We start from the raw sequence: 27366 nt of genomic DNA, 5'->3' as shown, positions 1-27366 counted from the left end.
TCTCTGAGCTCTTCAGGCAGTTCCTTTGACCTCATGATTCTCATTTGCTCTGACATGCACTGTGAGCTGTAAGGTCTTATATAGACATGTGTGTGGCTTTCCTAATTAAGTCCAATCAGTATAATCAAACACAGCTGGACTCAAATAAAGGTGTAAAACCATCTCAAGGATGATCAGAAGAAATGGACAGCACCTGAGTTAAATATATGAGTGTCACAGCAAAGGGTCTGAATACTTAGGACCATGTGATATTTCAGTTTTTCTTTTTTAATAAATCTGCAAAAATGTCAACAATTCTGTGTGTATATATATATATATAATATATATATATATATATATATATATATATATATATATATATATATATATATATATATATATATATATATATGAATAATGGCAGGGCTTCTCTTGGTAATATTTTAATATGATAATATTTATCTTGTGTTGCTAGTGCCCAATCAGAGGAAAGGTGTGAGATTCTGTTAGGGCCAGAGATCACGTATGGACCTCCGGGGCTAAACCTGTCCTATCCTGTTGCCATGACGATAGCTCATTGTGCTGAAGTCAGCGCTGAAAACTGGAACATTAAACTCAAGAGACAAACCAAGGACAACAAGTGGGAGGTAGGAACAAAGACATGACTTTTGTGTTTTTCGAAGCGAATGCATTTCAGATTCCTATCAGTGTGACTCATAAGTATGTTACATTTGAAAACATTGTCAATCATTATCATTGGACCAATATAGTACAACGCAATGAGAACCTTTGTCAACATAACATGTAAAAATGATTTAACACTTTATTCAGCTAAATATGTAGCAACAACCCCTGACGATTAAATTCATTTTTCATTCATTCATTTTTCATTAATTTTTGTTTCCATTCAGATATATATTTCAAAATCCAAAATTGTGATACAGCTAACCTGTAATAGTGTGCTATGAACCAATTATAAGTTAAATGCATTTGAACCACATCCTTGTGGCAGCCTTTGGAGCTGTGAGCGTTTTAAAAATGTGTTGATTAGGCGATCCTGCTCTCTCAACAAGAGATCCAGGGACAGCAGCTCCTCAGAGGAGGCTACGGCAGTGAAGTGCTCAAGGAAAAAACAATTACAGTCTGTAATAGCTGGGAAGACACATAGTTCATGGCAGTCAAACAGCGGGAGCATCAGGGCAAGGCGTCCCATCAGACACAGGATATATCGATTTGGGGTGCAAGAGGACCACCTGAAATAGGAGCTGACACGAAGCAATCAGGACAGGAGTCATGGTCGGGACCTCCCTCCTGACCCTACTACAATCACTTACATTTGTTCTAGTCCCATGTGTTTTACTCTAGCGTCAGCCTCTGAAAACCTAAAACTGTTATCACGATCTGAAAGTTGATGTATTGATGAAATTTTACCGTAGCGGCACAGAGTTTGTTTATTGTAAGCTGCTCGCATTATTGAATACGATTAGATAATAACCTTCCTTTTGTGTCGGACCACCAGCGCAAGTCATTATTTAGATGAATTTCAGATTGTTCCAATGCATGGTGCTTATCCTTGAGATTGCTACCAGCAGTCTTCAAGAAAACGCATTCGCTGTCAGAGTTTTTCCTTCGCTTTTAACAATTTTATTTGAGCCAGTGACAGCTCCAGTGTTGGTGATGGCTGAAGTAATTACATAAAAACTGCCGGCTAAATCACTGACTAGTCAGAAAAAGACTGCAGTAGTACAAATTTCTCTCCCTTCTGCGTGCGCCACATCTACTTTTTATCTGTTTACAAAGGGTGGGTTCTCCAAGGAGGTCATTCTGTTTGATATTTACATTGCTTTGAAGAGCTACAGTCACATAAATAAATGGTTGTCTGTCAGAAAAATGAAAAGTGCCTGTATTGTGTGAATGTCTGGGCTTGACTTGATGTTAGCCTAACCTTGTCAAAGAAATAAAGAAGTGACCTCGCAGATTTGTGATTTGTGAGCGAATCTATGTCAGTGTGGCGGAGTGAATGTAACTTTTTCTTTCCCCGGCTGATCACGCAGTTTCACTGGCAAAAAATACTTGCTGAGCTGAGATTTTCACATTCTTGAGGTGAAAAAAACAACTTGCAGCAGCTCTAAGTCTGTGTGAAGATGGTTCCTCTGAAGGCTTCCACACCAATGAGAAACCTCTTAGAATTTAAAGCTACATTCATGATATGTTTTACTGGGAGCACCATTTCACTTTGAACCATTCATAGCACTGGACACTAAAACAAATCTGCTCCTACATCTTGGTGAAATAATTATTTTTTTTAAAAATCATATGTACCATTATATAATATAGTCCATTTCCAACGCTAGATTTACACTTTGTAATCTGCTCTGTAGCACATGCAGTTTCTGATAAACTTGTTATAGAGTCTTGCTGATAATCATCTATTAAGTTTAATTAACTCTAATTGACCGTTCGCAAAGACCCGCCCCTTTTAGTTACTGTTACTACGTCCGACAAGCAATGCCGCTCTCATGCCACACATCATGTTCTCACGCAGTGAAAAATATATTGCGGAGCAAAGAGGACACTGACACTGCGTCGACAGACAAGACAGAGCAGTTTAATTTTGATATGAAACAAAATCTCAAATTTCAAATTTTGTCATTTTAAAGATATTTAAACAATAAATACCGTTTTGTGGCTCTTTAATGTGTCATGACAAATCTCTGTAGCACCTTAGTTCAAGTGGCTCGTGAACCGATCATCTCTTCCTACTAGTTCATTTATAGCATCAAATAAACATGAATGAACATCATCAGGAATGTTGTTTCAACCGCGGAAAGACGTCAGTACACACCATTTTTCAGGTTCAAGTCCACAGACGTTATTCTACTCTCTCCCCTGACTACTTTGTCGGACAAAATGGCGTATTCTGTGTTATGATTGGTTAAATCGCCTGTCAGTCAAACTCCCGGCGAAGGGTCAATTGCTAATGTTTCCTAAAGTTTTATTGTGACAGCAAGTCTGCTCCATTAAAGGAATAGTTCACCCCAAAAATGACTATCATGCTGTTCCAAACCTGTATGATTTTCCTCTCTGTGGAACACAACAGGAAATATTTTTAAAAATGGACTGGTGGTTCTTTTCCATGGAATTACAATGAATCAAGACTGAGGCTTCAAGCTTCACAAAAGGTCACAAAAGCCTTGTCATTTACTCACCCTTATGTTGTTCAAAACCTGTATTACTCTCGTTGTCTGCATGAGGGTGAGAGAATGGATTTAGGGTGGATAATTTTTGGGTGAATTATCTCTTTAAAGTTCATATGTTCATACACTTACTACCAAGTTTTCATACACTATCAAATATAAACTAAATAATTGGCTATGTCTGATTTCATGAGGAAGTCATGTTATCATGATTTTCTTTCTTTCTTGGGTTTACAGGAAATAATGTCAGTAGATGATGAATCAACCTCCTGCTATTGCCTAATGGACTCACATAGCTGTCACTTGTTGCTGGATCATCCGGGCTGTTATGCACTGGTGGGGGAACCCGTCACCGATGCCGCCATAAAGAGACTAAGGATTGCTGTGTTCGGCAATATGGAGGCCTCCTCCATGGACTACAGCCTGCGAGTGCACTGTGTAGATGACACACCGCATGCCTTCCAGGTGAGAGCAGGACAGTCAACATGTGCTCACATTACTCAAATAGAGTGCAATGGTTGGGTTGTGAAAATACAAATCCCATTTAATTTTCTCTGTTGTGGAACTGATTTTTAACTGTTTATTTTTAATTTTAACTTATATCAGGGTTCCCATGGGTCATTTAAAAAGTCTTAATAGTCTAAAATTGAAATCTTCTGATTTTAAGGCTAATAAAATGTCTTAAATATGTGTATTTTTTCTGTTGGGTATTGCATTTTGAGATATCTTAAAGGGGGGGTTACATGTTTTTTTTCTAGGCTTGATTGTGTTTTGGGGGCACAGTTTAACATGTCTTAATGCTTCGTTTTTTTAAAATGCTGTATTTTTCATATATTTTATCTTAATTCTACACCTCTGTTTCCACTGTCATATGAACGGCTCGTTTGACTTCCTGCTTCTATGAAGCCACTCCCTCCGACATACGCAATGTGCTCAGATTGGTCAGCAGGTTGGTAACTGGCCCAGTCTGTTGTGATTCGCTGAAGCGTCCGGAAACGCCACGCCCCTTACCATTCGTAGTTACGCGCTTAGGTGGAAACATAGACTAAAAAAATAGGGTGGAAAGTAAATAATAGCGCCTACATTGCTGTATCAAATTGAGCCGAATCAGACCCAGATGAAGAGGAAAAAGTAGAACCTCTGCAATCGCGGCTTTTGAAGGATGTTTATGAATGGTATTTCATTTAGTATTTGTTTCAAAGTGTTTAGATAAGCTGTCACTGCTGTTTGTTAGCTTTCAATATACAGTTTTATCCTGATTAAAGCTTTCCTGTAGTAAATACATGCCTGAGTAGTCGCATTTTTGTAAAGGTAGCGTTAATTTATAGCATGAACAACTGTTTGTCTATGAACATAGAAGTTTGTTGGTGTTTGTTGCACTAGAATTTAGCTAACTGGCTAGCAAAAACGAGTTGCTCTTTGTATATGTCCTAGATGCATTAAAAATAGCAACAGAACTATAACATTACGTTTAAAAGACAAACAATAAAACGTACTTACAGTTTGGGGCTGATAAACAGCAGCTTCTGCTTTTAAAGTGGGAACTGCTTCATCTTTCAGTAAAAGTCTTTGTGTAAATCCAGCATTAAACTCGTGTAGATTCAGGAATCTGTCTTCAGCACCGCATCCAGTGTAGAAAATATCACAGATTATAATGGGTTCTATATCTTTTGATGCGTCGCACAGCTCGCGTTCGGTGTAAACAACTCTTCCGCTTTCATTATGCTGTGCCACATGGCCTCGCCCGCTTTGTTGCGTGTTCCCAGGGGCAGTGTTTATGTTAATAGCAAGGGTTTATGATGTCACCAACCCGGGAAGAAGCTTGTTGTAGTCCAAACCACCCGTTTTTGTAGGCAATAAAATGCCATAACTTTAAAAGACAATATCTCCGTGTGCATTGAACTTTCAGCGCTGTAACTTTGCAGATACTGTTTATGCTCAAGCAGCAACATTACACACTAACTAAAGTTAAAAAAGTGAAATCGCATGCAACCCCCCCCTTTAAATCTGATAAAAAAAAAATCTAGGCATTTAGGCTGAGTCGCAAATCGACATTATTATATAGTGTTGTTAAAGGGATAGTTCACCCAAAAATAAAAATTTGATGTTTATCTGCTTACCCCCAGGGTATCCAAGATGGTAGGTGACTTTGTTTCTTCAGTAGAACACAAATGATGATTTTTAACTCCAACCGTTGCGGTCTGTCAGTCATATAATGCATATCAATGGGAATTCCATCTATAAGAGTAAAAAAACAAACAAATCAAAATTAAACCCTGCGGCTCGTGATGACACATTGATGTCAACAGTATGATGATACAGTATATGTGTAAATGTTAATTGTATTGTTCCCTCATTGAAGAATAATACATTAAATATTAAAAATACATAGTCTTGTACTTTTGTATTTTTGTCCAATTTTCAAATACTTTTTTATTCCAAATCAAAGTTTAAATGTGTATCTGTGGTACATCACAAGATTATAGCAGAAGTAGACTGCATGTGCAGTGGGGTTCAAAAGTTTGATCCAACTAATGAAAATGTGAATTTGGAGTTATTATAGTTTATTTGTTATCAGAATGACCGGAATGGTCAGTGCTATTTTCAAACACACACACACACACACACACACACACACACACACACACACACACACACACACACACACACACACACACACACACACACACACAGAGTATGCAAAAGTCAAAGTCAATTACTGTTGTCTTGCATGAGTGCTCAGACTCCTGTGTGCTCAAACATTCATACACACACAAAGAGAACACTCATCTCTGCAATGCAATGACACACAAAGCAGTTTTGACAGATGAACACTGCCACGCTTGAAATCAAAGAAGCCAGTAATCAATTTAAATTCAATTTTCTTTTCAAAGCTCTAACCAACACTTTGCTTGAAAGCTCTTTTTTATATTTCTGAATGTTTATTAGCTTTGTTCCTTCCAGACATTGTACTTTTTTTAGCTACTCAAAATCGGCTTCAGATAATATTTGTTATATTGAATTTTAACCACAATGGATTGTTGTGCAAGTGTTTGAGCTTTTTTAGCCATTGTAATTTCACCTACTAAAAAGATAGATTAGCCACAATATTGTGGCTCTAGGTTGTCCAGTCTATCCACATTTTTTTCTGTACCACTATCTGCCCTTCCCTATGGTTTTTTCCCCAGTGTTCTCATTTTTCCTGTATGTCCATTTTTTCCAAAGGGAGTGGTCACTGCTGAAACCAGCAGAGGAGGTCAGCTACTAGAGGAGCCCAAGACGCTGTTCTTCAAAGGAAACTGTCTCAGTCTACAGGTGTCCATCCAGGATATCCCTCAGTTTCTGTGGAGCATCAAACCCTTCACCACCTGTCAGGTAACATGCTAGCATTAGTAACCTACTCTGACCTGTGCTGCTGTAATGTGCCATAGCTGCCTACACAATCGCATTGCAGACATCCCCAGAAGGGTCTACAAACATGACGGTTCAGCAGGGGACAGATAATTAAACATAAATTTGCTTCTTTTTTCTTCTTCTTTTTATTAAACAGTGGTTTATTGAACAAACTGTGTCTCTCTCTTTAAATAAATTCAATTATAATTAACATTTTCTTAAGGATAAAAAAAATCTATCTCAGCTAATTCTGTTAACTGTATACAGGGAGAACTCTCTTGCACATTACTATAGTATTAAAGGTTACAATTAACAACAGAGCCCAACCTATTACATTCTGTTGATATTTATTGCATATATTATATTTAGTGAAATGCTCCCCACTAGTGAACTAACATGCTGTGGACACTAAATAACTTGCCTGAGGTAAATAATCTACGTGAGATATTATTCTCAAGCTGTTTTATTGATTTCTTTCTGCGGTTGAAACACTGGTTGAGAGATACACGCATATCTACCCTGCATTCCATTCGGAAGGGCTCATTCCTATGCCCTAATCCCTTCAAAGGGTTTACCCTCTGGAGTGAGAGCTTCGAAGGGATGAAGGGTGTAGGGGTAAAAAAAACTCTTTTTTTGGAATGCACTTCTGCATCATCTTAACGAGACAATCAAGGAGGTGCCTCATTGCACATTTTGTACACTGGTTGACCCCCCAAAAAACATGCTCTGAACAATGAGTAGATTGTGCAAGCTGTGCCTTTTGTTTAACGTTAGTTTATTTATTTATTTATTTTTGGCTTATCGCACCAAGGCCAATAGATATTACTTCATAAGAAATTGGTTTAAATGGATACATTTTGCCTATGCATAATTCATTCCATGTAGTTCTAAATTATTTTTGTTCTCATGCACATATTTTACTTGTATAAATATTACAGTTGTATAGAAAAATACTATACATACATTTATAGGTAAAATTTAACTCCGAGCCTCCTGTACCCATTCTGTGATGCCAAACAACTTCCCTGTGCAAAGGATCAATGGGGGCCCAAAGTGTCCATCAGTTGTACCCTTCGAAATCCTTCATTCCGAAGGGCACTTTGAAGTGGCCAGTTTTGAGCACTTCGGTTTGGAACGACCCTTCAATATGGTGGCCATGATTATTTTCACTCCGAAGTGCCCTTCAGAGGGCGATATATCCCGTTTGGAATGCACCGCTAGATCGTCTGTTCTTCTTCTGCTGCTTTTTTTGTGTTGTGGCAGTTAGCAAATAGCGTTGCATTACCAAGTGCGCCCCCTTCTGGATTGGAGTGTGGATCACCTGTGACTGACTGTATTCATTGTCTAACTGCATGAACCGAATCGTAACGTCCATATGGTTCGGGACGAATACATGTTCCATTACACCCCTGTTGTAAGGCTAACTTATATTGCTTTTGAATCTTATGCAGTATGAAATAACAGCTATTATTAAAACAAAATAAATTCTACAATCTAATACAGACCTATGGTAATTATAGCTAAAAACCTACCTCCAACCCTAAACCATACCCCTAACCCTACCCCTTCAAATAAAATAAAATAATTAAAATACTTTAAAACTGAGTAGAAACTAACAGGATGACTCACGCCACATCATCTGCGGATCAATGTAATATGATCTAAATGCCTTATCATTAGGTGGCGATAGTGAACCTTTAAAAAAGCAAAGAAAGTGAAGTAGAAAAAGAGCGGTACTATCAGTGATTCTAGAGGGAGGTGCCAATTGGCTGTTTCATTGTAGGGGGTGTAATTTTTCAGAGGCGTGGTTTGTATTACTGCAGGATACAGTCAGACACACTTGGATATCCCAGGTATAACTATATAATTTGAGGTTTTTGTGATCCATATTTTGCCTTGTTTTTCCAGTAAAAAATATTTGAACGAAATGAAAAACAACATTGGAAGATTTACAAGATATTAAAACTTGTTTTCAGAGAACATAAATGTAATTTATTTTTGTTGTCATATTGACAAATAGTTTTTGTTTGGTTTTAAGTATCAACCTCAAGATGTTAAGATTTATTTACTGGCTAAATTGTTTACTGACTAACAGCACTAAAAGTTTTTCAACCCTGAAGAACGAAACCGTCCTACCTAGCATACAAATACACAGTCATAAGACTGTATCTGGTTGTAGGTTCATGTATTTGATCAGTTCAGGAGTGCTTCTGTCTCCTGGAACATGCTTTTGTGTGCCTGCTCAAGGGAGAAATTAATCCTGGCATTAAGGCATCTGCTGTCCCATCAAGCATTTCTTCTGCTCAGGGTTCCTATCACTGTTGACATAGAGCATCTCACAGGTCATTTCAATATGCAAGACTGGAGAAACGGTGCAGGAGAGGTCAAGGACGCTCCCTGCAGATGTGCTGCTTCACGGAAATTAATAATACATCAAAGGCAATTGCTTTCCCTTCCCTTGCCCTGCTCCCAGATTCTGTGTGTTGTACATACCCCAGCAGTGACCCCTATCACCGGAATTAACAGGGATTAGAGTTTGTGTCTCTTTTGTACTGATGGTCTCATAGACGAGTCTCTTAACACGCATGCTTCCACGTTTTTCATGGATCATGTGCATTTCCTGACTCAGCTCTCTGATCTCTCTCTCTCTCTTTCTGTTTCTTCTCTTCATTCCTGGTGTCCTCACCCCACTCTGCTGCAGGAATTCTCCTTCACCCAAGTGTGGTATAGTAACCAGCAGCCTGTGCACTGTGCCTTCTCACTGCAGAGACATAGCGCCTCAACCACCCAGCTCTCCTGCAAGATCAGTGTGCGGCAGGTCAAAGGTCATGAGCAGCTCCTGCAGGTCTACACATCAGTGGGAGAGGTCAGATTCATTCTGATGTCATCTCTGTGTCTTCGGGGACTGTCGTTATTTTCTCAGCCTCATGTTTATTTTTTCTGAAATAAAAAGGAAGAGTCTCTTCCAAACAGTGACAGCTTATTGTGACAAGCTGTCAAGATTCAAAAAAGGTGTATGATGAACAGATTAAAATTATTTACTGATTCTTCACCTTCACTGCGGCTCTCACACTAAATATGCTGCTTATTGATATCTAACCTGCAATACGCTCTTAAAAATAAAGGTTCTTTATTGGCATCGATGGTTCAATGAAGAAACTTTAATATCCGTAGATTCTTTCCATTGTGCGAAAGGTTCTTTATAGTGGAAAAATGTTCTTCACACTAAGAAAATAAGGATTTTTTAAGTTGTTCAACCTTGTGTAGGTCCCATATTTGATTTCAGAGTCACAGCAGAGGTAAAGATTAATGTGAATAATGACATAAATGCCAGGTTAAATGCATTCAGACCTATCATATAACTTGGAATATAGTGCACAAGTCATCCAGACTACTTTTGTGTTTTTGTTTGTTTGTTTGTTTTTTAATTGTACTTTTTTAAGCTTAACAGCCCATATTTATAGTCTTTGCACTGAAAAAAAGATAAATCTATCGAAATTCTTTTGTACAGGTGACAAATGACCAAAAAATTGTTAATAATAATAAATAATAGAGTTTTGACGCACAAGAACAAACCTTTTCCGGAAGCTCAAACGTTTGAGGTTTCTTTTTGTGCGTTATTCAGGTTCGGTTGAGTTTCTGTTTATGTTCGCTGATTAATGTTTACATGCGAGTAAAAGCCTAAATTAAATCTGTTCATCATAAAAAGTGATTGAATCTCTTCAGAAAATTTGGACTATGGATATGGATATGGATTTTCCGATATTTTTTATAAACATTTTGAAGCGTCAAAGTTTCAATTGCGAACGCAGTCTATGGAAGGAAATCTGACAACATTCTGTCATCAAAAAGATCATTATTTGTGTTCTGAAGATGAACAAAAGTCTTACGGGTTTGGAACGACATGAGGATGAGTAATTAATGACAGAATTTTCATTTTGGGGTGAACTAACCCTTTAATGAACTAATCTTTTAAAATCTGGGTCTTTTACTACATGGGGAAAATACATTATTAATCTTTTTAATGTGGCAGTGGTTTTTCAAGCCACTTTTTTAGATGAAACAAAATGCATGCTAAAAACACTTTTTTTTTTCTTTCAGAGTGAGAAAGAGACAGTCCCATTTTTTATGCAGGCAGATTGCACGGTGACATCACAGACAGGGGCCAAAGCCTTCAAAATCCCCCTGTCCATTCGTCAGCGGATATGCACCACCTTCGATACTGCCAACGCCAAGGGCAAGGACTGGCAGCTCTTAGCTCAGAAACTCCACATTCAAAGGTGAGCGCCAGAGAGAGATGTAGCCAAGGCAACAGGACTGATTGAAACTTATTGCAGCAGTGCTCACTTTGTTAACAATGCCCTTGAATAATAAGCTGAGACTGCGCTCCACTTTGCTCGATCATTTCACTCAGAACTTGTATCTCTTCAGGCTTTTCATCCTTATTGAATTCAGTTTCTGCAAAGGTTAGAAGTTAAAGAACCAGTAGAGATCGGAGAGATAAGAAAGCCACCTTCCCTTTATCTATGAAGCGACTGTATGACATATTGGTAGTTTATGCTGATATTTATTTCTGAGTAGATGATCCACAAGCTGAAAACTTTAACCTTTCCTTTTAAATCAGAACATTTAATTTGACAGTTGGGTATGAAAGTCTTTTTAAACAGGACTTAAAACAAGTTACTCTACAAAAAGAAATCATGCAAATAAAAAGAGAACTGATAGCATTTGAAGACGTTTTTCATTCTTCCTAGCATTATTAATACATTGGTACTACTAATACTTGAATGGATTATTCATAAGAATACAGTTATGAAGATATGAACTGGTATTACAGCTCTGTAAATTGTGCCATTTAAAATGAATAAATGGAAATTCATAATGTTTTTTTTTTTTTTTTTTTTTCAAAGTAAATGTTTTGTTACCTTTTCTTGATCTGTGCTGTGCTACATGACCGTTTGAGTTTGGAATTATATTACAACACTGCCATCTACTGGCATTTTTCGTGTAACAGTGCACACATCATGTATTTATTTCAACTGTTGTCCCCAATAAAACAATAGAGGGACATAAGGTTGACAAACACAATATGCTCTTGCTATGTACTAACATTTTCTTCTATTGTGAAACCTCCATTTTCTTCCTGCACAGAAACCTGTCCTACTTTACCAAGCAGAAGAGTCCCTCTGCTGTCATTCTCAGTCTTTGGGAGGCCAGGCATCAGGACAGTGGAGATCTTGACTCACTTGCAAGTGCTTTGGAGGAGATTGGAAAGATCCACTGTAAAAGTCTGCCTCAGAGTCCAGATGAGAAAGAAACAGACTTTACATTTTGAGGGACTATTGAAAACCACATGTATCCCACCAGGTGCAGTTTGCCAGCATCTTCAGTTTAGAGTCCAAGTGTACCCAGCTAAGGTATCCAGTCTGAGAGAAGTCTTGGAAAGGAGGTGACCAATCAGACAGTTTCACGTATCTGTACATGTGCAAAGTTGCACATGTGGAAGTTGGCATGAATTCGGCACATTCAAAATGCTTTTCACTAAGCAAACATTAAAGTGCCAAGCCATCACATCTTGCGTGAAATTCCGCCTTAGCCTTTCCTGGGTGTATATGTTTTTTTTTTGTTTTTTTTTTGTGAGGGATTTGATTGGTGGCCAGGCTGGGATTTTCTTGAGCATTTCTTTAATCTTTTCTAGAGATGCACCGATACTAAATTTCTCCACCAATACGATAGCCAATTATTCAGTGATATCTGCTGATAACAATAGCGATATTTTGGGGTTTCTGCCTTTTATACGTTTTTTAAATTAATGATAATTTCATTATAATTAATAATTAATCATTATATTTTTTAATTATTACATTTTGAAAGAAATGCAAATAAAATTGTTTCATAGTAATTGGTATCAGTTCACATAAACACATTACTCAAATTAATATATTAACACACATTAACTACATTCTGAAGATTAAATTAATATTTCTTAACTTTCTGAATGTTCTTAATTCATATAATTACTATTAATTTTGAACATCAAACTGGTTTCTTAGCATTTTCTTTACACAAAGCACAAATGCAGGGCATTTTCGATAGCCGATAGTGTTAAAATTTGCTTTTATCAGCCGATAGCGATTATTGGCCAATATATCGGTGCATCTCTAATCTTTTCCTATTTTTCCAACAGTTCTGTTCCAGAGTTCTGCAGTATTTATATCCCTTCTGCATGTTACTACTGATGTGTGCTTTGTTTGCACTATATGATATTTAGAGAAGGGAAGAGAAGGAAATGCACTCCTGCAAACTGCCTTTTTTTTGCTCATGACACATTGTGATTGTGGCTCACTGTGTTCTTTTATTGTCATTTTGCCGTCTTAATGAGATCAGTTGAGGAATAATTATGAAAAATATATGGTAATTTAAAGATTTTTCTGCTATGACAGAGACCTGCGCAATTGAAAAGAATTTAATTTACGCAGGTTAGGAGGTAAAAATCATTTACGTTTTCCCTCCAAAGACCTCAAAGCATAACCGCACCCCACTCGCTCAAACGCTTTACTCTGTTCCTGTGAGCGTGTGTGAGTCATCGGGAGCGGTATCATGTCTTTTATAGAGAGCGTCAGGCCTGAGACTAATATTGACCTGAAGAAGCATTTACTTAAGCCATGCAAACGGCAGCACATACCTTTTGTTAACATTTATAGCTTTCTTTTGAAATGCAGCTGAAAAGGAAGAGCTCCAAAAAGACCTCTGTAAAATGAGCCTCTCTTATCTCCTCTGACCAAATTCCACCATGCAGTGAAAAACACAATGGGGGAACACGGGCTGGTGAGCAGAGAGAGTTATAATTAAGGTCTGATAAATGGAAAGGAGCTATGTGGAAAAATGCTGTCAGAATTGCTGGGGGGGGGGGGAAGTTATGTCCTCCTTTTAATCATCTACTTCATTAACCTTCTCTTTCGAACAGAAATGCCTCCAAGAGCTCATTTTAGTTGGTTTTCAGTTTTCTAGACAATATAATGCTCACCACTGGTTAAAAAGCTACGCTTTATCTCTTACACTGGATATTCTTCTTTTTTAGTTTTAATATAAGTTTTATGAAGCATTAAAAGGGTTGAAAATGAAAATTCAGTCATTAATTATGACAGTTCCACACCTGTAAGACCTTTGTTCATTTCCTGAACACAAATATCTCTCTGACTCAGCCATAGACAGGAATTTAACCACCACTTTCAAGGTCCAGAAAGGTACCAAAGACATCATTAAAACAGTTGACGTGTTTTGTGTGCAAAAACAAAACAATATTATATATTATATTTTAATGATGTCTTTAGTACCTTTGTGGACCTTAAAAGTGGTGGTTAAATTGCTGCCATGGAGCCAGATACCTCTCGGATTTCATCAAAAATATCTTAATTTGTGTTCCGAAGATAAACAAAGGTCTTACAGGTGTGGAAGAACATGAGGGTGAGTAATTAATGACAGAAATTTCATTTTTAAGACATCTGATTGTGCAGCACTGAGATCGGTAGCCTGTTTGACTTGTTGTTTGCTGTTATTTAGATGCTGCTAAAACACCAGTTGTCCACATAACTATATTATATAACATTATATTATGTTTGTTTTAATTTATTTGCAAATTTGCTGTCATCAAATTAAAACACGTAATCGTGTTTATGAATTTGAAAGAAAATTGCTTTCATGCTCATTAAACTTCCAAATGATGGAACATGAAGTTAAGCTTAAAGTACAGAAATAATTCTAGCAAAAAAATAAAAAAAATAAATATATATAATAATAATAATAAAATAAAAAAAAAAAAATCTAGAAATGGCTATCAAACCAAACTTCTGATTTTGCCCTATTATTGTAGACCACATTTATAGTGGTACTATTTGAAAAACTAGTACAAGAGCCTTCAAACGGTAAAGTTAATAATAATACGTCCCTCGTTCATGTTATATTTAGGCCTTTGCTTCATATTATGATTCTTGTGCCTTGTATAACTTCTGTAAATGGTGAATGTTGTACAGGTTAAGATGGTTTTGAATCATGCAAATGTACTGTAAAATATCAGTTAAAAAAACAAACATAAAAACACTATATTACACTGATATGCAGGGGTCAAGAGCTTTTCTAGTGCTAAATATACTTGTTTGGTAACGCCAGGCCAGCTTTGTGGTATATTGTATCTATGATTATGAACATTTTGGATGTTTTCTGTACAGTAGAGTTTGCTGATGTACATGCAGTCTTTTGGAAATAAATGTACAGCTTAAGAGAGCTGCAACTCTAGCAAACATGCCCCATGTCTTTATTCTCTTTCCATGTGCTGATGATTTACTTTTAGTGTCAGTCAGGCACAGATATCCTGTAATGCGCCTGACAGAAATGGCACAGGACATCTGCAATGGGTTTTTCTTGTTTCTCTTCATCAGAACAAATGTATTTCTTAAAATTTAAAAGAATAACCTACAAAAACAAGGTGATTAACACATGCACTACTGTGTGTAAGACATAAATCAGCCCAATTTCCTCAGAACTGAAGCCAATAGTTCAATAGACATCTAAAAGATGAAAATGACATGCAGTAATTTAGTTTCATAAATGGCTGAGGCAAAGTCCACAGTTGGAAGTCTTATCTCAAACAACCCCTCCTCTTTCAGTACCTTCTTATCAAAGGACACATAAGTGACTAAAGATTCAGCCCTCATAAACATGGTAACCAAGAGGTTTGCTTGTTCTTATTAATGTTGGATCATTTCTTTGAGCAACATTCAGAAATCTGAATGAACAATAATAAAACCCCAATTCAAAGATGATACAATAGCAGTTTGTATATAGCTATAGCCTACTTAGGCAATTACATTATAGAAAAGTCACTTAATGTTGGTGTAATTGGTTGTCTGGCATCTCTGGCTGAAGAAAGACAGAGGGAAGAAAACTAAATCAGCTTTCAGGAAGCAACAGGACAATGTAGTGAATAGATTTGTTAAAAGGAAAGAAAGATGCTTTCAATGAGCCACAGTAAAGCCTTACAACAGACCATACAAATATTGTAGTTTATCTGGAAAACTAATCACTAATAAAATTAAAACTTTGTTGAAATTCACAGCGTAATCTAATATAGCTAATGAACGGATCATGTGGTTGAGTGTGTTTAAGTGAAAGGAGTGACCTTTGTCTGCATTCTGAAGTAGCAGTATGAAATTCCCCTTAGACTTGGTAAATGAATAAACAAACAGAAGTCCCACCTTCCTCCGTGCACTGCAGTCTACTGGAGTATCAGTCAGTTTCCTGTGTTTTACACAGTGTCGCTCAACAGTCATAGTATCGCACTGTCGCAGTCAACTGTCTGCTAGATAGCGGCAAACTGACAGAGATGACCTTGCATTTCGGAAATTGATAATAATTGTTACGATTGTGTGCGCGTTCAGATGTCCTAAGAATCTAGATAGGTGGTTTCTGGAGATTTACTCACTGCGTTTACTCACTCTTAAGATGTAAAAAGAAAATATAGACAAATATTTTAAATAAAATATTGAAATGTATAAAGGAGTCATTTTGTAGGCGATTTATGTGCCAGCCAGGTTGTGTCGGAAATTTATGAATCCCACTATAGCGAAGGCTTGGTTCATGAAAATAATTAGATCACGTGACTGGCAACGTCACCAGACATCTGATTAATATTCATAAGGTAAGCCTCGTCCATAGTAGGATTCGTCAACTCTCATCCAGCGTGTTTGAAGGTTTAAAGAGGCGCATAATATAAGACCGGAAGTTTTCAACAGCGAAATACTTTGAGCTGCTCTATCAGTAGGATGGTGTTGGGACTTAATCTTCTTTCAGTTTATACGGAGAAAGTGACACAATGATTTGACTACTATGAGATACATTATTTTCTTGGTAAGTGAATTTAACATTTATTTAATTTAGATACAGTATATATGAATGTCGTTATAGAGAAACTTTGAAAGTTTAGTTTGCTTCATGACGCGGTAAATAATGACATGCTTGGGCTGGTCTGCGGCGATAAACCAGCTGGCACAACAGATAATAAAACTAATACAAAAAATTATAAATAATTAGAAACCATGGAGGCAATCTCTGAATCAAGATTTGAGATTTTTGATCTCTCTCTAGATACAGATTTACATATAAGAAATCATTTTAGTATGCTGATTTGCTGCTCAAGAAACATTTATTGTGCACAAAATATTTGTGTACAATACTTTTTTTCAGGATTCTTTGATGAATATAGAAAGTTAAAACCAACAGCGTTTATTTGAAATATAATCTGTAACAACAAAAATTTTAAATGTCTTTACTGTCACTTTTGATTGATTTAATGCATCCTTGCTGAAAAAAATATTAATTTCTTTGAATTCTTCTCAAAAAAATAAAAATTCTTACAGACCCCAAACTTTTGAACGGTAGGCCTAGTGTATAATGCTACAGAAGCTTTGTATTTCAGATAAATGCTGTTCTTTTGAATGTTCTATTCATCAAGGAATCCTGAAAAAAACTACAAAACTGTTTTCAACATTGGAAATAATCATAAATGTTTATTGAGCAGCAAATCATCATATTAAAATGATTTCTGAAGGATCATTTGACACTGAAGACTGGAGTAATGATGCTGAAAATTCAGCTTTTCCAACACAGAAATAAATTACATTTTATATTATATTCCAATAGAAAACAAATATAAATTGTAATAATAATAATAAATGCAATCTTGGTGAGCAGACAAAACTTCTTTTAAAAATATTAAAAATCTTACCGATCCCAAACTTTTGAACAGTAGCGTGTATATATATATATATATATATATATAATATATTATTATAATATATATAATATATTGTGTGTGTATAAATATAATATAATATAATATATTTGTCCAAATTTTAATTTATAATTGTATTTATTTTAGTATTTTTATTATTTTAGGCAAGAGAAAACCTCTTTATAAAACCAAAACAAAACCTTCAACTTTAGACCCATAGGAACCTAGAGTTAAGTTTCTAACAATATAAACTCAAGAGTCCTGAGACATAAAATTAAATAATGCGCTGCGATTTACACCAATAGGTGTCAGTATAAGATACAACACCACTTGATCCCAGGCTATCCTTAATTATTTACCACAAAGTCAATCTTATTGAAGCATATGTCATCTTTTTACTGTTTTTTCTGTGTGTAGATTTTGTTGTTGCTAAATATCATACATGCGGCTAAAAGTCACTTGGATTCGGCCTGGTCTCAAGGGTCCATCAAGAACCGATTAAGCAGGGATGTTTCCTGCAAAGACGGCCTGGAGTATGGACATGATAACATCTGCTGCCTGAACTGCCCTGCTGGTACATGCTAATTATATATATATATATATATATATATATATATATATATATATATATATATATATATATATATATGTATATATATATGTATATATATATATACATATATATATATATATATGTATATATATATGTATATATATATATATATATTTATATATGTAAAATCTTTTTATTCTGGTTAGACAATAATTGTATGTGCACTTACATTCCACCACCTCATCTTTTGCAGGAACCTATGTGAAAAAGGCTTGCCTCAATGCTTTAGAAAAAGGAGTCTGTGAACCGTGCGAGTTTGACACATACACTGAGCATGGCAATGGACTGTGGAAGTGTTTATCGTGCACCAAGTGCCGTATAGGTAATTCTGGTGTTTGAAAAAAAAAAATTTGTATACCATACTGCCAAATCTTTCTTATTTACTTGTAACATAAGCCTTTAAGGTCATGCAAGCCAAATCAGTTTTGTGTTCACATGATAAAGTTCCTTCAGATATATTATTTAATTTTAAATTGCCTGCTATTTGTGCACCTTATTTTCTTTTGTAGATCAGGAAACCGCAGAGAAATGCACAAGTACCCAGAACACAAAGTGCCAGTGCAAACAGGGGTCATTTTGCTTACCTGACCAGGCATGTGAGGTGTGCAAGAAATGCAGCAGGTATGTTCTTAATGTAAAATGTTATCGAAACTTAGATTTTGGACAAAGAAGTCTCATGTCAATCAAACTGATTAACATGACTGGATAGCACACCCAATAATGAAAATGTGCTAGAACAAACTTCATTGGTTCTGATACGACAAGTAACATTGAGCTTCCTTTTACTATATTTGATGTGCTCTATTAATGTGCATTTATCAATGTTTATATGTGAATAAAAGCCTAGATTAAATCTGTTCATCATATAAAGTGATCGTATCTCTTCAGAACCCTTGGAAAAAACTGCTTGATTCACAAGGATTTCTGTTATGATGCCTTTTTGAAGTGTTAAAGTTTTGGTGAAATAGACTTTTAATGGTTTCATTAAAAATCTTCATTTGTATTTCAAAGATGAATGGAAGTCTTACAGGTTTGGAACGACATGAGGGTGAGTAACTTATGACAGTAGTTTCATGTTTGAGTGGACTCAAGATCATTTCATTTGTTGAAAGCAGATGCGAGGATGATGAAGAGGCTGTAAAAGGCTGTACACCCATTTCCAACACAGTTTGTAGAAAGAGGTCTACAGGAAGCTCCATCTCCGGTAGTAGAAAAACTGGTCAAATATAGTATTTACGCATTCATGTTTAAAGTAAAGGAAATTATATTATATATATTCTGTCCAACATTGAATTGGTTTCCATAGTGTTTCTCATAGCGATTACATCCCATTTGTCCTACAGTGTCTTTCATTATTGGGCCATTAATTGCAATGCTGGTTTGCATTGGGGGCATCATCTGCTGGACAAAGTCTAAACCATGTAACAGAGCAGGTAAGGCACACATATGTCCTCAGTTCTTTCAATATTTCTTAATTGTTTCCTTTTTGCTTATCATACAAAATCTTTTTCAATTCCAGTAACATCAAGAAGTCCAAGGGAAATGGTTAAGATTTGTATGGTAGGTCAATAAGACATGCATTTATCAGCTAATACATTTCTCAGCTTTAACCACAGAAACTTGTATATTTTGACGTAACTCAACACTGAATCGAACGCTCTACACATGACGACATCTTTCTTGCCCTGCAGGGTGACAGTGAGGAGGTGAGAGAGGAGAGGCAGAATGCCCAGAACTCCAAGATCGATGACTCCTCTCAGCTGCAGCCATTTCTTGAGCAAAACTATATGGTGGGTACACATGTACCTGCTTTATCAGAGATGGAGAAAGACAGGGGACTAGGGGACAGCCTTCCCAACACCGCCAACTCTTCACAAACTAGTCTGGTCATGTCCGCTGTGCCTAGTAACCTTCAGCCCCTCCACACTAACCAGCCTCCAAGCTCTGCAATTGCCTGGCAGCCTCACACTTTGGTGAGAGTTGCCACTTTATTTGATTTAACACCACTTCTACTCTCACAAGTATCTGAACTGCTTAATTATCTGCTTTTTAATGTTTCCTAAGCCTAAATGCATTGTCTTTGGTCATTTGGAGACAAGATATTGTAGCAAAGTCACTGTAGTGTCCGCATTGTCATAGCTTGCTTTCAGGATTAAGGTTTTCCATGTTTTGTAATATTTTCATTTTCAGGCTTTCTTAAAATGAAATTTAACATGAGTTCATGTTTTGCCACATTTTCACAATTTTTTTTTCTAAGGAGACATCTTTTGCCTTGGTTCAGCATTTTTAGACCTGATGCCTCCTGTACCTCCAAAGCATTCTGTGTGCTGGTTTTATAAATGGGTGTTACTCCATTAAATCATGAATAACATACGTCGATCTTGATCTGAAAATCCAGACTGTATATGTGTATATATTAGATAGATAGATAGATAGAGAGAGAGAGAGAGAGAGAGAGAGAGAGAGAGATGTGTATATATATATATATATATATATATATATATATATATATATATATGTGTGTGTGTGTATATATATATATATATAATATAATTATTATATAATATACACAGGCATACACATGTATATGTATGGGTAGGGTTAGAGGACAGAATATACAGTTTGTACCATACAAAAATCATTATGTCTATGGAATGTCCCCATAAAAAATGGAAACCCAACAGGTGTGTTACAAGTTTGACTGACTAAAACTAAATTATTTAAACATCTGTAATAGGGCTGCATGATTTTCGTAAGATACAAAAAATAACATCGAACTTAAACCGACTTAAACGTGTTTTTTTTTTTTTTTATGCGCAGCTTGTCAATGAAGTATGGCTCCAAATGCTAATCCATCTTTAAGCACTGCAAGTTTAAGTCGCTTATAATGTAGCCTACATTTGAAAAAGCAACACGTGTCAAACATCTTTTCAGACCTGAGAAGAGTTTATTAACATCTTGTCCAACAAAAGACAACATTTAATAACATGTTTTTACTCCAAACTCACTTCATAACGACGGTTGAGCATCCTTCTGTGAGATGATGTGGCTTCTTACACAGAATAAGGCAGTCGTGTGTTTATGAGTTATGTTTAATCAATCAAAGCATTTCCATCTTCTGTTTATTCAGATACAGCGATATGACGCATGTTATGTTCTTCTGGCAGGGTATATTTAGAGTTTCTGCGGAAGAGCGCCCTCTGGCTTTCAGATGGAGAAGCATTTACTACTGATCAGAGCCGTACAGCTCTGACAAGCTGCGCATTAAATAATTGCAGCTTTTGCCAAAACGTGTGTGATTTAATCGCGATACATCGTGCAGCCCTAATCTGTAATAAGCCTCACATAAATAATGCTTGCTTTGTCATGCTTTGGTTGTCGTCTTGTTCAAAAAAGCATCATTACATTACAGTAGCGAACCGTGCAAATAATAAGTACAAATAATTGCATCATCACACAATCGGTGTGAGTGCATTTCAGCGGAATATGGTAACAGCTTGATGGGTTACAAAACGTATGACACATAAAACCAACTAAATTTAATGTGAGCCGACACATCATGACAGCATTCAGACCAAAGCACATTAGCAACAGACATTTCCGTATCATAGACCATGAACAGCGATTGTGGCATTTTGGAATCCACCACCACAAACAAGCAATGTTGATAATAATAATAACATTGGACTGGCACAGCGGCTGATTAAATGTATGTAACAGACCGTATTAAATTTGTTTTATACTTCATGTTTAATGTACCAGTACCCCCAGTAACCACTATTGTAATTGTCAATGAGTCCCATTACCATGAAATGAAATTCTTCCATCTCTTTTAGGAACGAGAGTCATCAAGAAGACTTGTTCCTTTGAACGGTAGGGTCATACCTTTTTTTTTCTTGCATAATTTATACCTTTAACCACTGCACTATCAGTGTTCTGTATTTATGCTGCAGTGTTTTCACTTCGTCTCACCTTTCCAGGAGAGGAATCGTTGAAGAAAACGTTTGATTTCTTTGAAGAAATGGATGTCCACTATCATAACCGATTCTTCAGATTTATTGGACTGAGTGATAATGCAATCAAAAGTACAGAGCCTCTTATTCCAGAAGACAGAGTTTATGAACTGTTAAAAATCTGGATGGAAAAGGAGGGATTGAAGGCAGATTTCAACAGTCTTATTGAAGCATTAATCTATTTAGACCAAAGGCTATCAGCAGAAAATATTGTTACAAAGGCTATTAGTAATGGTTACTTTAAATATGAAGATGAGTGACTGAAAGTATGCTTTTTATTTTTATTTTGTGCATAGCTGACCTTATGTAGTGTTATTTCCCAACTATTACAAAATGGAAAGTGTTTCACTGACATAATATTTATTATGCTGACCAATAATGTGCAAATGTTTAGAAAAGACCAATGCTGTGCCGTTTGTTTACAGACATTAGTTACATTTGGAGAAAAAGAAATTTAAGACTTAAAATATTAAGAAATGTGTAGTGCTACTATTATTTTGGTTGCATGTTTCCCCCCATTTTGTCGACAAAATTGTTTTGCATTATGATCTTGAATAATGTTACCATATGTCATGAGAATTATTTTGTGAATTAATAAAAGCTATTAATTTGTACAATTGTTTTTCCCTTAATGATTGTGACTTTACAATAACGTTTTAAATAATTTTATGGTTCTGAATATAGTGGCCGCATACAGTACTTCTCTTACTTGAAATACATTACAAGTACTAGTATATAAAACTGTATTTCAGCTTCCTCGCCACCAGAGGTCACCTGAACTCTAATATGGATTTTAACCATAGACTGTAAAAAAAAAAGATTTTAACCTTCATCTTTATCAACCTTTCTTTCACCCTTCACCTTCATCCAAAATTCATCTTTAGGCTTTACAAATGGTGAATAAAGTGGATTATACAGATTGGAGATGCAGGATCCTCTGGTAAACAAGTTTTAAACCACAGCGGTGCAAAAGACAAACACTTTATCCTAAAAAAAAACACTTCCCTTGACTACTCCTGTTAATGGTTGAGAGGCTTTTATCAGTTCTTTCTTTTCTTAAAAACCTCTAACTCGGTCATTCTTTGTTGTGTGAATCCTTTGTATTAATGTGAGCCTTTTGTGTGCATTCTGAAGATGTAGGCTAGGCTAGTGTATAAAATAAATTGAAAAAATAATAATTTGGGGGACATTTGTCTTATCTTATGTAATGGTTTTGTGAAATCAGCTTTAGATTGTAAAAAATGGAAACTGCAACTGGAGTTTAATTTCTGTTTAAAGACAGAGTAGCGTCTTTTACGTTAATTTGAATTGTTTTTTTGTTTGTTGTTTTTTTAATTTATGTAAGTGTTTTGTCGATTAACAATGAAATGTTAAAAGATAATTCTAATAATTTGTTTAATCGCATTTTATTGCGAAATAGGTCGTGTTCACTACACTTCCCATGCACCCTTGCAGTTAAACAGGAAATAGCATATCAAACGGGTTTTACGTTTCCCAAAATCATCGTGAGCTTGGTCGTTAAAGTTTGTATACGCTTATTTCCTCTCTTGCATAAAATCTTATAAAATCATATTGTCTTACGTTAACAGTCAATACTGTTGTTTTAATAGGCACTATTTAAAATCGTTTGCGCGGTACCTCGTCTGTTTTCCAGTGTCCCCATTCTGGCATTACGTCACAACCAAAAACGACCTGTAAGACACAACCTACAATGTAAAACTACAAAAGAAAAGTATAAACCGGTCCGTAAGTAAATCCATTAAGACAGAAATAAAACTTTTGAAATAAAGTTTTTGGTTTCATTATATTATTGCATCATGGAAGAAGTATGAGCTGTTCTCTATTTGTGTAGTATTTATAGTTTTGAGTGAGTGACATAATTTCCATTTCATCCTTACTATTGCTGGTTTGTCCCTTTTTGCTGTTCCTCATTTCTTCAATTGTTAGTTGTTTGCCATCTGGTCTGCAGACGAAATCGAAAATCATGATGGGGAATTATGGAAAGAGGAACTGAGATCAACAAAAACCAGTCACGAGGTTGTTTGATATTTGCGAGATACCAGATAAAGGTACTGTATATTCAGATGTGCAGCATTGCTAAAACAGCCTTTTATAAGTATACGTCTTGATTGTGTTTTTTTTGTTTTTAAATATCACTGCATTGTATTTATTTGAGTTTGAGACCTCGCGTTTTTATAAGGCAAGTTGAAATATTATGAAATGCATATTAATGTTGTTTATGTCTTTGTGAACACCTCTTTAATAGATACATCGTTTATTTGTGTTATTTAAATTTCTAATGCATACATGGGTATGTAAAGTTCATGTGCATTCTCTGTCTCTGCAGCACCCACAGGATGAGAGGAATTGTTGCATTTTACATTACCTATCTGCTGTGCCTGATATTGGGGATTGTCTGTGTGGTGTTAGTAGCTCACTGGAATTACACCTACCAAGGTGGATTTGCATGGGATGGCTCAGCCAAGCAATTCAACTGGCACCCGGTCTTCATGGTCACTGGAATGGTGGTTCTTTATGGGAATGGTATGTTTGGTTGGGCACTATTTTGCCTTTTGTTTTATACTACTGTAGCTGTAATATGATAACACGTAATATTGCACAAGCAATAGTTTCAGCTGTATGTGGTAGAAGTGTGTGGTTGTTTTAGTTGGGTGTGTTAATTTGTTTGTGAAATGACGTGATTTTTAGTTTTAGGGTAAAATGTTTGACTTTCTGACAGTCATTAATGTCTTTTTCTCTTGTAACCAGCGGCCGTGGTGTACCGTATTCCTCTGACATGGGGTCACAATAAGCTCCCGTGGAAGCTGTTACACGCTGGGCTTCTACTCCTTTCACTCATTCTGTCTGTTATCGGGCTTTGTGCAGTGTTCGACTTCCACAACAAAAACCAAACACCCAACCTCTATTCCCTCCATAGCTGGGTGGGGATTTGTACCACTGCACTTTTCACTGCACAGGTGTGTATCGTGTTGAAAATGTTCATGTACAGTGTAGTAGTACGTCTTCATTTGTTGTTGTAAACAAAAAGTTAACTAGTGGATAAATAATGAACTTCATTTTCTCTCAAACTATTTTGATACAGATAATGTAGACTGACATATTTCATATGCATATGAAGGACAATGTAATCGTGTTTCTGCCATGAAACAAAAAATAAAAAAGGTAATATAATAAAAAGTCTATATCTCACAATTATGACTTTTTTTCTCAGAATTGTGAGATATACACTCGCAATTGCAAGAAAAAATCAGAATTGTGAGATAAAAATCTAGGGCTGTCAAAAGATTAATCGCATTCAAAATAAAAGTTTGTGTTTACATAATATATGTTTGTGTACTGTGTATAATTGTGTGTATATATAAATACACACACATTCATGTATATATTTAAGAAAAATCTGTTATATTCATATATCAAATATTTATATTTTTATATAATATAAATTATATAAATATCCAAATATTTCTTCAATATATACATGAATGTGTGCGTTATTGTATATACATAATAATTATACACAGTACACACACATATATTATGTAAACACAAACTTTTATTTTATTTTTATATATTTTGACAGCCCTAAAAAAGTCGCAGTTACCTTTTTTATTTTTATTCCATGGCGGAAACAAGCTTCCATGGAGGAAGTAAATTAAATGTAAGAATCTTCCCACAGGAATTTAAAAAATGCCTTTTCTTTTTCCCCAGTGGGTCATGGGTTTTACCGCATTCCTCTTACCTTGCACCCCAATGGCTGCACGTGCTCTTATAAAGCCAACTCATGTTTGGATGGGAGCAATCATCTTGGTACTGAGCATTGTATCTTGCATCTCAGGGATCAACGAAAAGCTCTTTTTTGCACTGTAAGTGACATGTATCAGCTGTTGCAGGTGAAGACATAAAGTAACCTATGTATAAATGGCTACTAAATGGTTTTATTAGGTAGATCTGATCATTATGCTGTAATTGACTATATGTTTTAAGATTTGACATATGAGGAAGAAAGAAGAGGATAAAAAAGGACGTATTCATAAATGTAGAACTCGGAATAGATTCAGTGTAATGCCACAGCAAATGCGTTCTTCTATTGGTTCTTTCCTCAGAAAAATGAACACCAGTGGGTCTTATTCTGCATTACCACCAGAGGCAATAACTGCAAATTCTTTGGGAGTCATCATTGTAGCGTTTGCATTGGTTGTTTTGAAAATCTTGTCCAATCAGATATGGCAGCGTCCCGAGCCAGGCTATGATGAGGGAATTTACAGGGTAAGAGACAAAGGATTTTATGATGGTTTTGTTAATATTGTGACAAAAGTAATATTAATTTTCTTGCCTTAGTACGATCCTCTCTTTATTCATAGATGAATAATTAAGAAAGTTTTCAAATAATGTTTGATATTTTTCCTTTCTCTCATTTTCAGCCACTGGCGTATGATGGAAGCTGATGTCTCAAAGCTGAATGTCTGAAAATATTTATTTGCATTCTGACTGATTGGCTCTCTTCAGTCGAATAGAAGTCCACTGAAATTCCATCCATTGGTCTTTGTATTTCTTATTATACTTAGCACTACTGGGAAGGCATGTAAAATCTTCTCTTTGTGTTTTTGCTTAGATTTGATTGTGCTGCTGCTGCTGCTGCTGCTGTTTAAAATTGTGTAGAGCATAAGGCAAAACAAAAGAAATAATTACTGCTGATTGTATTTTGCGCTCATTTTTAATTGAGAAGACCTCTCTATATAATAAATGATTAAAATCATTTTCATAAAACATCAGTGTTTGTGTCTGTTAATTAAAACCAGATGAAGGTATTTCCTCTTTGTTTGTTAAACCGGTTCAAACCGGCTGGGAAGGGCATTCAAACCAGGGACAAACCGCACGCGTCGTCATCAGCGAATAACCAATAGAAACCAAGAAAGTCTCGCACCAATCAAAGCAGTTGGCAGGGGTGTTTAAAATTTACATATTCAGTAAAAATCCAGTCAGTTATTGTTTGATGGTTTGAAATATACGCTAATGTATTATAAATCCGTACTAAATAAGGCCCCAAAAAGGGTGTAATTATAGTATTTAGAGAAACAAACAACATATTACAACGATAAGAGATACGGAGGTTTATTTTAATGTTTGAAATATCGCGAATACCACAACATAAAGCATAGCGCAATGGATACGTGTTTATTTGTTATATATTTTCTACCATTCCATGATCCGTAATCAAAGAAAAGAAAAACTGAACCTCAACAGAGGACTTCCCATTTTCCTTCTTGTTTTGCACTGTTACACGAGCCCCGCCCGCAGTGGCGTTGTTGCAAGCATGGTTTCAACAAGGTCCGCTTTAAAGATACTTGTCAGTCTGCCCCA

At 35.9% G+C, this 27366-nt stretch overlaps 3 protein-coding genes across 12 annotated transcripts in view; all 3 read left to right on the top strand.

Moving 5' to 3' along the window:
* Positions 1-13784, top strand: part of unc5db (unc-5 netrin receptor Db) — a 175618-nt gene extending 161834 nt beyond the window's left edge. For 2 of the 3 annotated variants that reach the window (XM_067407183.1, XM_067407181.1), the window contains 6 exons: positions 455-626; positions 3414-3641; positions 6402-6551; positions 9271-9435; positions 10671-10849; positions 11721-13784. In XM_067407183.1, the coding sequence (XP_067263284.1) occupies positions 455-626; positions 3414-3641; positions 6402-6551; positions 9271-9435; positions 10671-10849; positions 11721-11904 (1078 nt within the window). In that variant the 3' untranslated portion in view covers positions 11905-13784. The remainder of the gene's footprint in view (positions 1-454; positions 627-3413; positions 3642-6401; positions 6552-9270; positions 9436-10670; positions 10850-11720) is intronic. The other variant, XM_067407182.1, reaches the window with a different exon arrangement.
* Positions 13785-15857: 2073 nt separating this feature from the next.
* hdr (hematopoietic death receptor) lies at positions 15858-22755 on the top strand. 2 transcript variants are annotated; one of them, XM_067406501.1, is made up of 10 exons: positions 15858-16475; positions 17776-17932; positions 18165-18293; positions 18481-18592; positions 19087-19175; positions 19315-19404; positions 19491-19531; positions 19663-19761; positions 21808-21844; positions 21952-22755. In XM_067406501.1, the coding sequence occupies exons 1-10, from the start codon at positions 16455-16457 to the stop codon at positions 22242-22244; spliced, it is 1068 nt and encodes a 355-aa protein (XP_067262602.1). In that variant the 5' UTR covers positions 15858-16454; the 3' UTR covers positions 22245-22755. The 2 variants fall into 2 exon arrangements, with proteins under 2 accessions (XP_067262602.1, XP_067262601.1); XM_067406500.1 differs by having other exon boundaries at positions 19663-19944.
* Positions 22756-23432: 677 nt separating this feature from the next.
* Positions 23433-26764, top strand: cyb561a3a (cytochrome b561 family, member A3a). Of its 7 annotated transcripts, none has more exons than XM_067407073.1 (8): positions 23433-23507; positions 23639-23726; positions 23932-24053; positions 24332-24528; positions 24754-24962; positions 25714-25868; positions 26109-26271; positions 26427-26764. In XM_067407073.1, the coding sequence occupies exons 4-8, from the start codon at positions 24342-24344 to the stop codon at positions 26448-26450; spliced, it is 738 nt and encodes a 245-aa protein (XP_067263174.1). In that variant the 5' UTR covers positions 23433-23507; positions 23639-23726; positions 23932-24053; positions 24332-24341; the 3' UTR covers positions 26451-26764. The 7 variants fall into 7 exon arrangements, with proteins under 7 accessions (XP_067263174.1, XP_067263173.1, XP_067263177.1 ...); XM_067407072.1 differs by having other exon boundaries at positions 23438-23507; positions 23595-23730; XM_067407076.1 differs by having other exon boundaries at positions 23441-23507; positions 23639-23730; positions 23954-24053.
* Positions 26765-27366: the final 602 nt, after the last annotated feature.

Source organism: Chanodichthys erythropterus, chromosome 13 (genome assembly GCF_024489055.1).
Source record: "Chanodichthys erythropterus isolate Z2021 chromosome 13, ASM2448905v1, whole genome shotgun sequence".
NCBI lineage: Eukaryota > Metazoa > Chordata > Actinopteri > Cypriniformes > Xenocyprididae > Chanodichthys > Chanodichthys erythropterus.
The sequence above is the reverse complement of the archived record's forward strand: the minus strand, read 5'-3'. Positions and strand labels throughout refer to the sequence as shown.

Coding starts and splice junctions, on each gene's coding strand:
- hdr (XM_067406500.1), top strand. CDS start 16,455: ATGAGATACATTATTTTCTTG. Junction 17,933..18,164: donor CTGCCTGAACTGCCCTGCTG/GTACATGCTAAT, acceptor CATCTTTTGCAG/GAACCTATGTGAAAAAGGCT. Junction 18,294..18,480: donor GTGCACCAAGTGCCGTATAG/GTAATTCTGGTG, acceptor TTTCTTTTGTAG/ATCAGGAAACCGCAGAGAAA.
- cyb561a3a (XM_067407073.1), top strand. CDS start 24,342: ATGAGAGGAATTGTTGCATTTTACATTACCTATCTGCTGTGCCTGATA. Junction 24,963..25,713: donor CTGCACTTTTCACTGCACAG/GTGTGTATCGTG, acceptor CTTTTTCCCCAG/TGGGTCATGGGTTTTACCGC. Junction 26,272..26,426: donor ATGATGAGGGAATTTACAGG/GTAAGAGACAAA, acceptor TCTCATTTTCAG/CCACTGGCGTATGATGGAAG.